The sequence below is a fragment of the Mauremys mutica genome, chromosome 14 (assembly GCF_020497125.1).
Source record: "Mauremys mutica isolate MM-2020 ecotype Southern chromosome 14, ASM2049712v1, whole genome shotgun sequence".
Classification (NCBI taxonomy): Eukaryota; Metazoa; Chordata; order Testudines; family Geoemydidae; genus Mauremys; species Mauremys mutica.
In genome coordinates this window covers 19,112,643-19,125,204 of record NC_059085.1, presented here as the reverse complement: position 1 = coordinate 19,125,204, position 12,562 = coordinate 19,112,643, and the positions used below count along the sequence as shown (strand labels likewise).

General features: G+C 43.4%; 1 protein-coding gene across 1 annotated transcript; it reads left to right on the top strand.

The window, feature by feature from the left end:
* Window positions 1-10,235: 10,235 nt before the first annotated feature.
* Window positions 10,236-11,543, top strand: LOC123349528 (uncharacterized protein F54H12.2-like). The gene has a single exon (XM_044987679.1). The coding sequence runs from the start codon at window positions 10,236-10,238 to the stop codon at window positions 11,541-11,543; it is 1,308 nt and encodes a 435-aa protein (XP_044843614.1).
* The last annotated feature ends 1,019 nt before the right edge of the window (window positions 11,544-12,562 follow it).

Sequence of the window (12,562 nt, the reverse complement as noted above, 5' to 3'; positions counted from 1 at the left end):
AGTGACTGAGACGGATCTGTCTTACCGTGCCACATCAAAATCCAGCATGCTTGTCTAAGGCCCAAGTGTAATGACATCAAGAGCAAAAGAGATGAAGACAGCGTTCTTATATGTATCAGGCGACAGCTACAGGAGCAGAGGTCCTAATCACATCAGCCACACTATCAGAGGCTCGTTCACCTGCACATCTACTAATGTGATATATTCCATTATGTGCCAGCAATGCCCCTCTGCCATGTACATTGGCCAAACCGGACAGTCTCCACGTAAAAGACTAAATGGACACAAATCAGACGTCAAGAATTATAACATTCAAAAACCAGTTGGAGAACACTTCAACCTCCCTGGCCACTCGATTACAGACCTGAAAGTCGCGATATTATGACAAAAATACTTCAAAAACAGACTCCAAGGAGAGACTGCTGAATTGGAATTAATTTGCAAATTGGACACCATTAAATTAGGTTTGAATAAAGACTGGGAGTGGATGGGCCATTACACAAAGTAAAACTATTTCCCCATGCTTATCTCTCTCTCTCCCTCCCCCCCCCTTCCTTATATCTCCTTGTCAATTGCTGGAAATGGGCCATTTTCATTACCACTACAAACAGTTATTTTTCTCTCCTGCTGACAACAGCTCACCTTAACTGATCACTCTCCTTATAATGTGTATAGTAACACCCATTGTTTCATGTTCCCTGTGTATATATATATATCTTCCTTCTGTATTTTCCACTACATGCATCCGATGAAGTGAGCTGTAGCCCACGAAAGCTTATGCTACAATAAATTTGTTAGTCTCTAAGGTGCCACAAGTACTCCTATTTTTTTATGGTTAAAATATGTTGAGGGCTTTTATAAAGACAGATGGTGATCAATGGTTCTCCATGTCTACTGAAGGCAGGACAAGAAGTCACTGACTTTATCTGCAACAAGATAGATGTGGGTTAGATATTAGGAAAAACTTTCTAACTATAAGGATAGTTAAGTATTAAATAGGTTGCCAGGAATTCCTGTCCTTGGATGTTTTTAAGAACAGGTTAGACAAATACCTGTCAAGGATGTTCTAAGTTTACTCAGTCCGGTCTACGCATGGGGGGATAAACTAGATGATCTCTTGAGAGCCTATCCAACTGTACATTTTGATGATGCTATGATAGGTACTAGTACTACAAGCCGCATATTTTAAATGCTGTCTTTGGCAGACATTTTGCAGCCGTTGTAACTTTTCTGCCACAGAGAAGAACTGCAAGATAAAAACATATGTCAATAATTTGATCATGTTGTCCATGGGGTATCAACAGTCTAAAGAGAATACAAAGAGTTCAGTGCAAAATATCAGAACAACAAAGAGCAGGAATTAGGATGTGCACTCTGCCTTTCCATTGTTCATGTATTATGTGTTGCATCAAGTTGGGCGATATCCTATTACGCTTCCTTGTGACAAGCAAATGTAATACAATCCTATATAATGGGATAGGAGGAAAATTTAACAAAATGTGCATTTTTCGGTTATGATTTGCTGTGTACAAATATCACAGAAGTACTTGGGTTACCTATAGGAAAACACAAATACGCAGGATTTTCTTGGCTCATATTGTACCACATTACAATAGCCTATTGATTTGCATATTCTTTCTCATTATTATCTGGTAATTGAGCTAAGTAAGTAAATACATACTGTAATTACCATGTACCCTACAGTAGCATCTAGTCTGAAGAACAGAATTAACCATGTATTTATCCTATAGCTACATAGCAATCTGTATTATATAACAAATGAATAGTAGTTTATATATAAAGATAATAAAAGACATGGCTTGCCCACTCTGAGTCACAGGGACGCCACACAGGCATATGCATTCATGCAGATGGATTGCATTGCTGAGCTGAGGTCTATTGTTATATTATCATTTCTCTACCAGGTTAGGTAGTAAACAGCCATTCATAAGTCCACGGAATGTGTTCAGAAAAAAATGCCTTGTGTTGCAACATAAATAAATTGCTTGCCAACTGCTTTGCCAACAAACTGGCAACCTCAGAGATGATTCTCTCATATCCTCAGGAAGATGATAAAACCTGTTCTGACCAAGAGCCAGTAGAAATGTTGGCAGATCATAGCTGGATGAGTGAATCCACAATAAATGACGTCCTTGATAACCAGGAATAGTTTGTCAATGATGTTTGCAAAATCCAGATACTTCTTTCACTGAGAGTGGAGGAGGAGAGGAGATTTCAATAAAATGATGTAATTAATATATTTAATAAGTATGTATTCCATCATAATTCTAATTGATAAAATTATTTTTCCAAGTGTTCAAAAATGAATACAGATTGGAAAAAACTTAGACAAAGGAGAAGCATCTACTATAGAAATACAATAATACCAGATGCAATGTATTCCCCATTTTCTTGGCAGCTATTTCCTTTACCTTTTCTCCTTCAGGTTCTGAAGGCAAAATTGGCAAATGGATACAGGAATAACTAGTCATTGTGAGAACCTCCTTTCCATGGCCGGAATGAGGGCTATATTTGACATTCTCCAGGCCTAGTGCTCTTCCAAAAGTTCACCTTCTGAAAACTCATCCATTGTAATTTCTTATTAAATGCAAAGCTTCCTTTGAATGCCCATAGATTCACAGAAGGTAGGTCATGTTGCACAAATTCTGTCAGTGCTGGATTGCTCCCTACAGTATCTTATCTAGAAGTTATTTTTGAAAACAATAGATTTAATTCAGCACAGTTTCCCTTTATAATTAATGGCATAAGGCTCAGGGTTTGGTACACAGAGAACTCAGCCTGCTTAGTGCCATAGGACAATCCCAAGAATATTCATGATGCAGGTGAGATATTTATTGATTAAAACACACAAAAGGAAAGAATCATAAGGCAAAACCCACTAAAATTGAGTGAAGATGCAAAACAAACAACGAAAACCTATCTCCCTCTTTTAAAAGTGGGTGATTACTGGTTAGAATCTCTTAGTCTGTCTTTGGCAGGGAAGAAAGGGTTAGTTCTGTTGTTCAGATCTAGTTTGGGAATAATCATCACTTTCCAGCTTTTGACAAAGCAGACAGACACAAGGTGGAGGAACGACAGGATAGTGAAGATGAGGGAAATACAGCTTCTGTTGATGTTCTCAGGATAGAGGGTGGTTGGTCAGTCATGGATGGATGCTTTAGGCTGGCAGGTCGGTCGGCCACAACAGCTGTTGCTTTGGCATCTGGCTCGCCTCGTCATCTGATTGTTCTGGCTGGTCTCTCTACTTCACTGGTGCTTTTCAGGCTGAGCAGAGCTGTGCTGGTTTCGTGCAGTGCAGCTGATTTCAGGATCAAGTACAAAGCCAAGACAGAGAGAGAGACGGGACAGGAGGGAGATAGTGGGGGATGGAAAGGGACACAGAAGGGAGAGGGGAAGACAGAACAGGATCTCACATGTATTATGCTGGGGTCCTCACTGGCACAGCAATGATGGTCTCCATTGGATTATCAAGGTTTGATGTCACAGCAATAATCCTTCTGCCACAGCCACGAGGGTGGTAAAAGTTCCTTTTTGCCTCTTTTCAAGGGCTCAAAAGAGGCGATAGGTGGAATGACCCATCCTTTCATTAATTTGCCCATCAATTAGGCCTAATTTTCAAAGCACCAATTTTCATCCATTGATTTCTGGTCACCTACTCCCATTGTTTACCAGTCATAGTCTTAAAACAGTCATTGAGTGGTATCAATACCACCTTCTGTTTAAATTAATTCAGTCTTTCCATCTCCTCCAATCTTCTTTTAAACAATTTTATGTAACAGGCCAATGCAACAATTCATGAATCTTTATCTATTTTCCATAAATTAAACCTCTCGCTAAGGTCGGCCTACTAGGAGTCAATTATTACAACAGCTCTGAGGAACACAGATGCTGCTACTACTCCACTCTGTGAGGTACAATTTCCTCCTTGCTACTGGGCTGGTCAGCTTGACTGACCACTGGGGTGGGGCAGAATAGAATTTTGCCCCTGCCTCCTCCCCACTCCCTTTTGGACCTTGTGGCAACTCCTGGGGAATGGGGTGAGAGCAACAGCTGCATGCGCCAGGTCTGTGATTCTGCTTGGTTGCTAATGTGGGCTGCCCAAGAGGCACAGGAGAAGACTCCTGACCCCCTCGTTCCCTCACACCATGTCCTCATCAGGCTAAAATAAAAGGAGCCAACCACACCAATAGGGTTTTTCAAAAATAGGAAAAGGGACAAGTTACTCATAAACTATAACGTTTTTATGGTGAATCCCCATCCATGGTACCTGCTCAGCAACTATTTTGAAAGATATTTCACTGTATGTTTTTATTGACCAATGATGTGTTAAAAGCCTCTTTAAACTGGCTCAGATTTTTAACTCGGTGGGTTTGACTTTGGCAGGGGGTCATACTATAGAATTTTGTATTTCCCTTGTAAGCCCATTAATTAGCACCAGATAAACTAAATATATAGCTGCTTTATACTTTAAAAAGAAGTTCAAGCAACAAACAACCATATGAAGAATGTTGTCTGCCAGGCTTTGTTAGACAGTACTTCATGTAAGTTTCATGACTGCATTTACTTTTAATTGATCCTGCAGCACCGTGCCCCTTATGGAGTGTTTTAAATCAATGTCAGCCATAAAGTGATACTAAACTGTACAAGATCCGTTTTTTGGTTGCAGTTAAAGATAACTTATTTATGAGGACATGAGTAAAACTCTTAGCGTATGAATGTAAATATGGCCAAAATTCTTTCAGGACTCTCTTTCTCCAGTGTTTTATAGATTGAGGAATGTCACACATCAAAATGTAGATTATTTTGGTCTCCATTCATGAATGATTCAGCAGGGATTTGTGAATGTTTTCCATTCACCTTGCCATTCTGGGCTGTATCCCATTTTCTCCATCCCTTTATTAGCTGGATAATACATTACTTTATCTCAATTATAGAATATGATTTATAAATACATGGGTAAGGAGCTCCCTGATCAGCATCTTAAAATGTGTTTGGGCCTTATTTTGGATAGAAAGAATAGTCCACCTTAGCATTTATAGGATCACAGCAAATTATTTTTGCCAATGAAAGTTTTTCTATGAAAACATTTTTTTTCATTTTCATCAACATTTTTAAATGAAAGCAGATTTTTTTCCACAAAAATTTCCCTCTCATCAAAAAGCTGAAAGAAAAATTTCAACCAACTCTAGGCAGCAACCAGCTTATATCATGTGCATAAGTCTTCAAATTTAACTAAAAACAGAGGAAACTGTTTACATGTAGTTTCTTTCAATATTGTGTTAACCAGTGGGAGTGCTTGCTTAGAGCAAGCAAACACCCTCATTGGCTCAAGAAATTTTGAGCCAATTTTTCATCGCATCCCTAAACTTCAGTAGTTACAATCATGTGTGCTATGTTCATTACCAGAAGTGGGTGATGACAGTGTATTCTTGGAGAGGGGTCCTGAATGCTGAACGTTGCTTTCCATATTGATTTAAATTAAATACATTTCCATGAACGGGATCCTGTAATCTAGAAGAGTAGTATAAGGGCCCTACCATCAATCAAACCCTAACCCCGCCCCTAACCCCGCCCCTTGACCCCTGTAGTCCCTCCCACCTGTCACCGGAAGTCCCACCCTCTGGGGGTATTACTTCCGGGGTCAAGATGGCCACATGACCGGAAGTGAGGTGGGTCATGTGACCCCTCTAAGAACTCCTCCCACCCCCCTCTACCAATCAGGAGGGGTTTCGTCCCGGAAGGACCACCCCCCAGAAGAGATTTGCCCAATCAGGGTGACTTCCGGGGCGGGTGACCGGAAGCGAAGTGGGTCATGTGACCCCTCTAAGAACTCCTCCCACCCCCCTCTACCAATCAGGAGGGGTTTCGTCCCGGAAGGACCACCCCGAGAAGAGATTTGCCCAATCAGGGTGACTTCCGGGGGCGGGTGACCGGAAGCGAAGTGGGTCATGTGACCCCTCTAAGAACTCCTCCCACCCCCCTCTACCAATCAGGAGGGGTTTCGTCCCGGAAGGACCACCCCGAGAAGAGATTTGCCCAATCAGGGTGACTTCCGGGGGCGGGTGACCGGAAGCGAAGTGGGTCATGTGACCCCTCTAAGAACTCCTCCCACCCCCCCCCCCTCTACCAATCAGGAGGGTTTCGTCCCGGAAGGACCACCCCGAGAAGAGATTTGCCCAATCAGGGTGACTTCCGGGGGTGGCCACATGACCGGAAGCGAGGTGGGTCATGTGACTCCTCTAAGAACTCCTCCCACCCCCCTCTACCAATCAGGAGGGGGTTTCGTCCCGGAAGGACCACCCCGAGAGGAAATTTTGCCCAATGAGGGTGACTTCTGGGTTGGGGTGAGCGGTCCGGAAGTGGGTCGTGTGACCCCTCTAAGAACTCCTCCCACCACCCTCTACCAATCAGGAGGCGTTTTGTCCCGACAGGACCACCCCGAGAGGAGATTTTGACCAATCGGGGTGACCCCTCTAAGAGCTCCTCCCAAGGCCCTCCGCCAATCCGAGTGCAGCACCATTACCCCATAAGTCCCAGCGCCGGACAGAGGAGGCCATTTCTTACCAAGCACACGTGTTTTAGAAAAGCGTGGAAAGGCTGCCGAGAGGAAACATGGACTCCTTCACCACCCCCGTCAGAACTTCGGACTTTGTTTTAGACCCAAGCACCATACTTATGTGGCGCAGGCGCTACGGCAGCGACAGTTCTGAGGAGGAGGAGGGAGTGACCGAGGGGAGCCCTTTGGCCCAGCCGTTGATGGATACGTCGGAACCCAAACCCGACACCCTCGTGAGGCACCCCGAGGAGCCTGATGGCCTCTCTTTGTCCACCCCCTCAGAGCCTGATCGCCGCTCGGAGGAGTCACCGGTGGACAAGGCAAACGGAAAAGACGGCGCTCAGGTAAATGAATGATTAAGAAACGACGGTAGAAGAGGGGGTAATGAGGCTAGGAATGGGGTTTGTGTAAATTTAAAAAAAAAAAAAACAACCAAGCAGTTGGTGTACTTATACTGTTTCTTTTTCTGAAAATCTCTCAACAGCTCGACAATGCCTTTCTAGACGCCTTAAAGAACTTGCGTATCAGTAACCCGGTGGGAGTAAATAGATCGAACATCAGCTGTTTTTGCTCATGTCCTTTTCACAGATTTTAAACCAAAAAAAAAAAGGACAAAATGGAAGAATGAACCAGCTCAGACTTACCAGGGGGTGATGGCGTCCATTTTACAGCCGTCTGTAAAAAACAAAACAAAACAAAACCAAAAGATTATGTTAAACCAGGCAATTAATAAAATTTTTATTTAAATGTGTCAATATGAGTGTGCGTGTCCATTTTTCATACTTGTGGTAGTAAAAGAATGAACCAGCTCAGACTTACCAGGGGGGTGATGGTGGCCATTTTACAGGCGTCTGTAAAAACAAAATGGAAGAATCAATCAGCTCAGACTTACCAGGGGTGATGGCGTCCATTTTACAGCCGTCTGTAAAAACAAAATGGAAGAATGAACCAGCTCAGACTTACCAGGGGTGATGGCGTCCATTTTACAGCCCTCTGTAAAAACAAAATGGAAGAATCAACTAGCTCAGACTTACCAGGGGGTGATGGCGTCCATGTTACAGCCGTCTGTAAAAACAAAATGGAAGAATGAACCAGCTCAGACTTACCGTGGGGGTGATGGCGTCCATTTTACAGCTGTCTGTAAAAACAAAACAAACAAAAAAAAAAGATTATGTTAAACCAGGCAATTAATAAAATTTATTTAAATGTGTCAATATGAGCGTGTCCATTTCCATACTTGTGGTAGTAAAAGACGGTACCAGTAGCAGTCATGTCTACGCCGACGGCTCTTTTAAAGAAAATATATTACAATCCCAGGGAAGTTGGGAGCTTTGGCGGAGTGAACCCTCTTTTTCGAGAGGCTAGAAAGCATAGTAAAACTTTAAATAGAAGACAAGTAACAGCTTGGCTTTCAGACCAGGATGCTTACACTTTACACAAACCGGCTCGAATACATTTTAAAAGAAACAAGACCATTGTTTCAGATGTGGATGCGCAGTGGCAGGCAGATTTGGTGGATATGCACCGGTTCTCCAAACACAACGGCGGTTTTAAGTACATCTTAACAGTGATAGACATTCTATCCAAATATGCCTGGGCCTTAGGCCTAAAAGACAAGACGGGTGGTGAAGTATCCAAGGCCTTTAAAGCTATTTTCAGCGAAGGTCGCGTGCCTCAAAAATTACAAACCGATCGGGGGAAAGAATTTTTAAACAAACCTTTAAGTGGATTGTTAAAGCGGCATGGGGTTCACCATTTTGTTACTAATAATGAAGTCAAAGCAGGGGTTGTGGAGCGATTTAACAGAACTTTAAAAACTAGGATGTGGAGATATTTTACAGCCCATAACACCTTTCGCTACATTGACGTCTTACCTGACTTTATAAAGAGTTACAACCAGAGCTTTCACAGAACTATACGTACCAGACCCCTTGATGTTAACCCTTCAAATTCTCTGAAGGTATGGAAAACGGTTTACGGAGATGGTTTTAAAATAAAACGGGTTGTTGCCCCTTTTAGAAAAGGTGACCACGTGAGACTATCTAAAACCAAAGGCGCTTTTGAAAAAGGTTATGAACAGATGTTTACCGATGAGATATTCATAGTGGATGAAGCCTTAACCAGGAGCCAAAGACCTGTCTACCGATTAAAAGATTATGAGGGTGAGGCAGTGACTGGATCTTTTTACCCTGAAGAATTACAAAAAGTAAACCCCAAACGAGACAGGATTTATAGGATTGAAAAAATTCTAGCGGAGAAAGGAAAAGGGAGAAAAAAACAGCTACTGGTGAAATGGTTGGGTTGGCCTGATAAATTTAACAGCTGGGTGGAAGCTTCTCAGCTCTGTGACATTTAGACACGAAACAGAAAAAAAAAAATCCTCCTGCAAAAGACAGAGAAGAAAAAAATTAATAATGAGCGATGGCGGGTTTTACATCACTTTGCCCAGCAATGCCAGCTCTGCAGTTTTTCCCCAAAACACCATCTCGAACTTTACAATACGGCTAATTAAGCCCTTGGATCTCCCTGGTGCCTGGGAGGTGGGGTTAGTGGAAATACAATACCCGCACAGCTGGAATACTATCAATGAAGACACCCCTTTTGAAATCACCTTTGGCGATAAGACGTGGAATTTTATCCTACGACGAGGTTATTACTCGACCATACCTGAATTACTGGAGCATATGAACAGCGCCGTGGCTCGTCACCCCGGACCACCTGAGGTGGTCATGAACTACGACCCTGTGGGCAGAAAAGTGAGACTTAAATCTACCGATTTTATGTACGGGTTTTCTACTGGCGGGGAGCTAGCTAACATTCTGGGTTTGGGCCCCAAACGCAACGTCCAAAAATTTTCCTTCTCGGCAGACATCACAGGGGGTTTTAACTCCTTGTATCTGTACACGGATATCGTAGAGTACCAGTTTGTGGGGGACTTTTCTGTTCCCCTGTTACGCTGCGTCCCTGTCCGAGGAAGGAACAATGAGTTTGTTACCATCACCTACGATAAACCTCATTACGTCCCTGTCAGTAAACACCACATCGACACCATTACCATTGAAATAAAGACAGATCAGAACAGAGGCGTTTCATTTCGCTTTGGCAAGGTGATCGTCAAGCTGCATTTGCGACCGCGGAGAGAGCGAGGTTTCTAAAAAGAAAAAAAGCAAAACACTATTATGGCGATCGTAAAAAATTATGGCGACCCCACCATCTACAGGAACTATTACAAAGCCCAGGCTGGATATGCCCTTCCTGGATATCATGGGGCCCCCGTGATGTACGGGGCTGGTGTGGGTGGAATATTTCGTAGCCTCTTTCGAAAAGCTGTACCGCTTTTGAGGAGAGGGCTAGAAATTATTAAACCCCACGTAAAAACTGCCGCTCAAAACATAGCTAAAGACGTGGTAGGTCATGTCTCCCGGGCTGTTCTGGAGAAGGTGGGGAATACAGCTTCACAGGAAGGAGCGGGGCTGATGTACATTAAAAGGAGGAAGAGAAAGAGAAATACGTCATACCCGCGACGCACAGGTCCCCCGAAACCCTTTAAAAGAAGGGCTTTGACACGCAGGGCCAGCCATAAACGAAAGTCCAAGAGGAAGCCTGGGCAAAAGAGGAGACGCGCGCTGCCTGCTAAAAGAGACATATTTTAATCGATATGGCTTTTGTTCACTGCGGGTCTGAAGAGTGCGCCAAATCCGAACTAGACTTGTTTCAAATAGCCCCTACGCAGACCAGCATCGAAAAAAGCATTTACATTGAGGTGCCACCTCTATCGGCCGTTACGGAGTCTGCCCCCATTGACTTTTTTATAGCAGGGAATGGCATAGATTATATGGATTTAAACAACACGCTGCTTTACCTGTGTTGCAAGATTGTAAAAGGAGACGGAACCGAACTTGCCGCGGACGCCGAAGTGGGCCTGGTGAATTACCCTGTGGCCTCTATTTTCAGCCAGTTGGATGTTACTCTGGGAGACCGCCTTGTAAGCCAAAGCAACAATTGTTATCCTTACAGGGCCTTTATAGAATCAGTGCTCAATTACAGCGATGACACCCTCGCCACGCAATTTTCTGCCGGTCTGTTTTACAAAGACACTGCTGGACAACATGAAAAAACAGAGTTGGATGGAAGGAATCTAGGGTTTGTGAGGCGTGCAAAGCTGACGGCCGAAAGCAGAACGGTAGAGCTGCTGGGCCATCTACACAGTGACCTGTTTTTTCAAGAAAAACTTTTGTTAAACGGAGTGGATGTGAAAATTAAACTGACGCGCAGTAAAGACGCTTTCTGTTTAATGGGCAGCGCGGCTGAAGGCTTTAAACTGCGCATTGTATCAGCGTCCCTTTTTGTGAAGAAAGTACGGGTGGCCCCGGGTGTCCGTCTGGGGCACGCGGAGGCCCTGCTTGCCTCTAATGCTAAATACCCCGTGGACCGTGTGGGAATGAAAGTGTTTAGCATCCCTGCGGGCAGCAGGGTCAGTAACCAGGAGAACCTGTTTTTGGGACAGTTACCCAAAATGCTCGTCCTAGGGTTTGTGGATAACGATGCCTTTAGCGGAAGTTACACTAAAAATCCCTTTCATTTTAAACATTACGATATAAATTTTGTGGCCTTGTATGTGGATGGTGAACAGGTACCGACCAAGCCTCTGCAACCGGACTTCGAGGCAGGACGCTGCGTGAGAGAATACATGAATCTGGTACAGACAGCTGGTAAACACATGAAAGATCGTTCTTTGTTAATTGACCGGGAGGAGTTTGCACAGGGTTACACCTTGTTTGCCTTTGACCTGTCTCCCGACCAGGAATGTGCAGATCATTATTCCCTAATTAAAACTGGGAACCTGAGAGCAGAAATACGTTTTGGAAAGGCTTTGACAGTCACCGTTAATATGATCGTGTATGGGGTTTTTGACAATGTCATAGAGATAAATCAGAGAAGAAACGTTCTGTTTGACTACATGTGAACATGGACACCGTGCAGCTCTCACGTGTCTTATCAACGGATCCTTACACGAAAAAGAATTTCTTAGATGTGTTCCCTTGTGATTGGCTCCCTGGAGGCAAGCTGTCTCAGAGACCCCTAGGTTTGGTGGTGAACACGCATCCGCACAACCAACCGGGTGAACACTGGCTCGCCCTGTATCTGGCGGAGCGTAACCGTGGAGAGTTTTTTGACTCATATGGGCAACCCCCGAACAGCGTGTTGTTTCCTAAAAGCATTATGAAATTTTTAAACAAAAATGCCACAGACCTGGTGTTTCACAATAGACAATTACAAGACCCCCGCTCCGTCGCCTGTGGCTATCACTGCGTGTTTTTCTTACATCATCGTAGCAAGGGTTTATCTTTTGAACGGCTTTTAAAATTGTATTCTAATGACTTAGTGCAAAATGACCGGATGGTAATGAATTTTGTAAAGAGTAAATTTAAATTCTTGGGCATGCCTAGCCTTGCTCAAAACATGTTTCAACAAGCCCAGACGTGTGTATCTTGTAATGATTTTTATAGCCGTGTTACCCAATAAAACACCCCAAGTGTGGGGTTTAAAGAAATTGATGTTTGGTGGGTTTTTTTTTTGTTTTTTAAATGACCAATTGAGAAAAATTACACAGATTTTTTTTTAAAAAGTATAGAAATGTTTTATTTAAAGCAAAACATTACAAGTTTTAAAAATTTTAGAATGTGAAAAAAAAAAAACATTACACACTGAGCCACTGGGCTCTTTTAGCCAATTTTTTTTTTTTTTTATAGGGCAAAAAAGGGGTCACGGATTCTTGATCCGCCCCGGTGTCAGCGGTCGAGGCCTTGAGGCGTTCCAAAAGGTCTCTGTTGGCCGCATTGCCCATGACGGAAGAGGGTACGTTCAGTTCCGCCATGGCATTCATAAACACATCCCATCCTTTAGGTACACGTTTGCTAGGTACAGAGCGCGTTTGGGTGACGGCCCTGACTAAGTCAAGCATGTTAGAACCATTAACCACAG

Coding starts and splice junctions, on each gene's coding strand:
- LOC123349528 (XM_044987679.1), top strand. CDS start 10,236: ATGGCTTTTGTTCACTGCGGGTCTGAAGAGTGCGCCAAATCCGAACTA.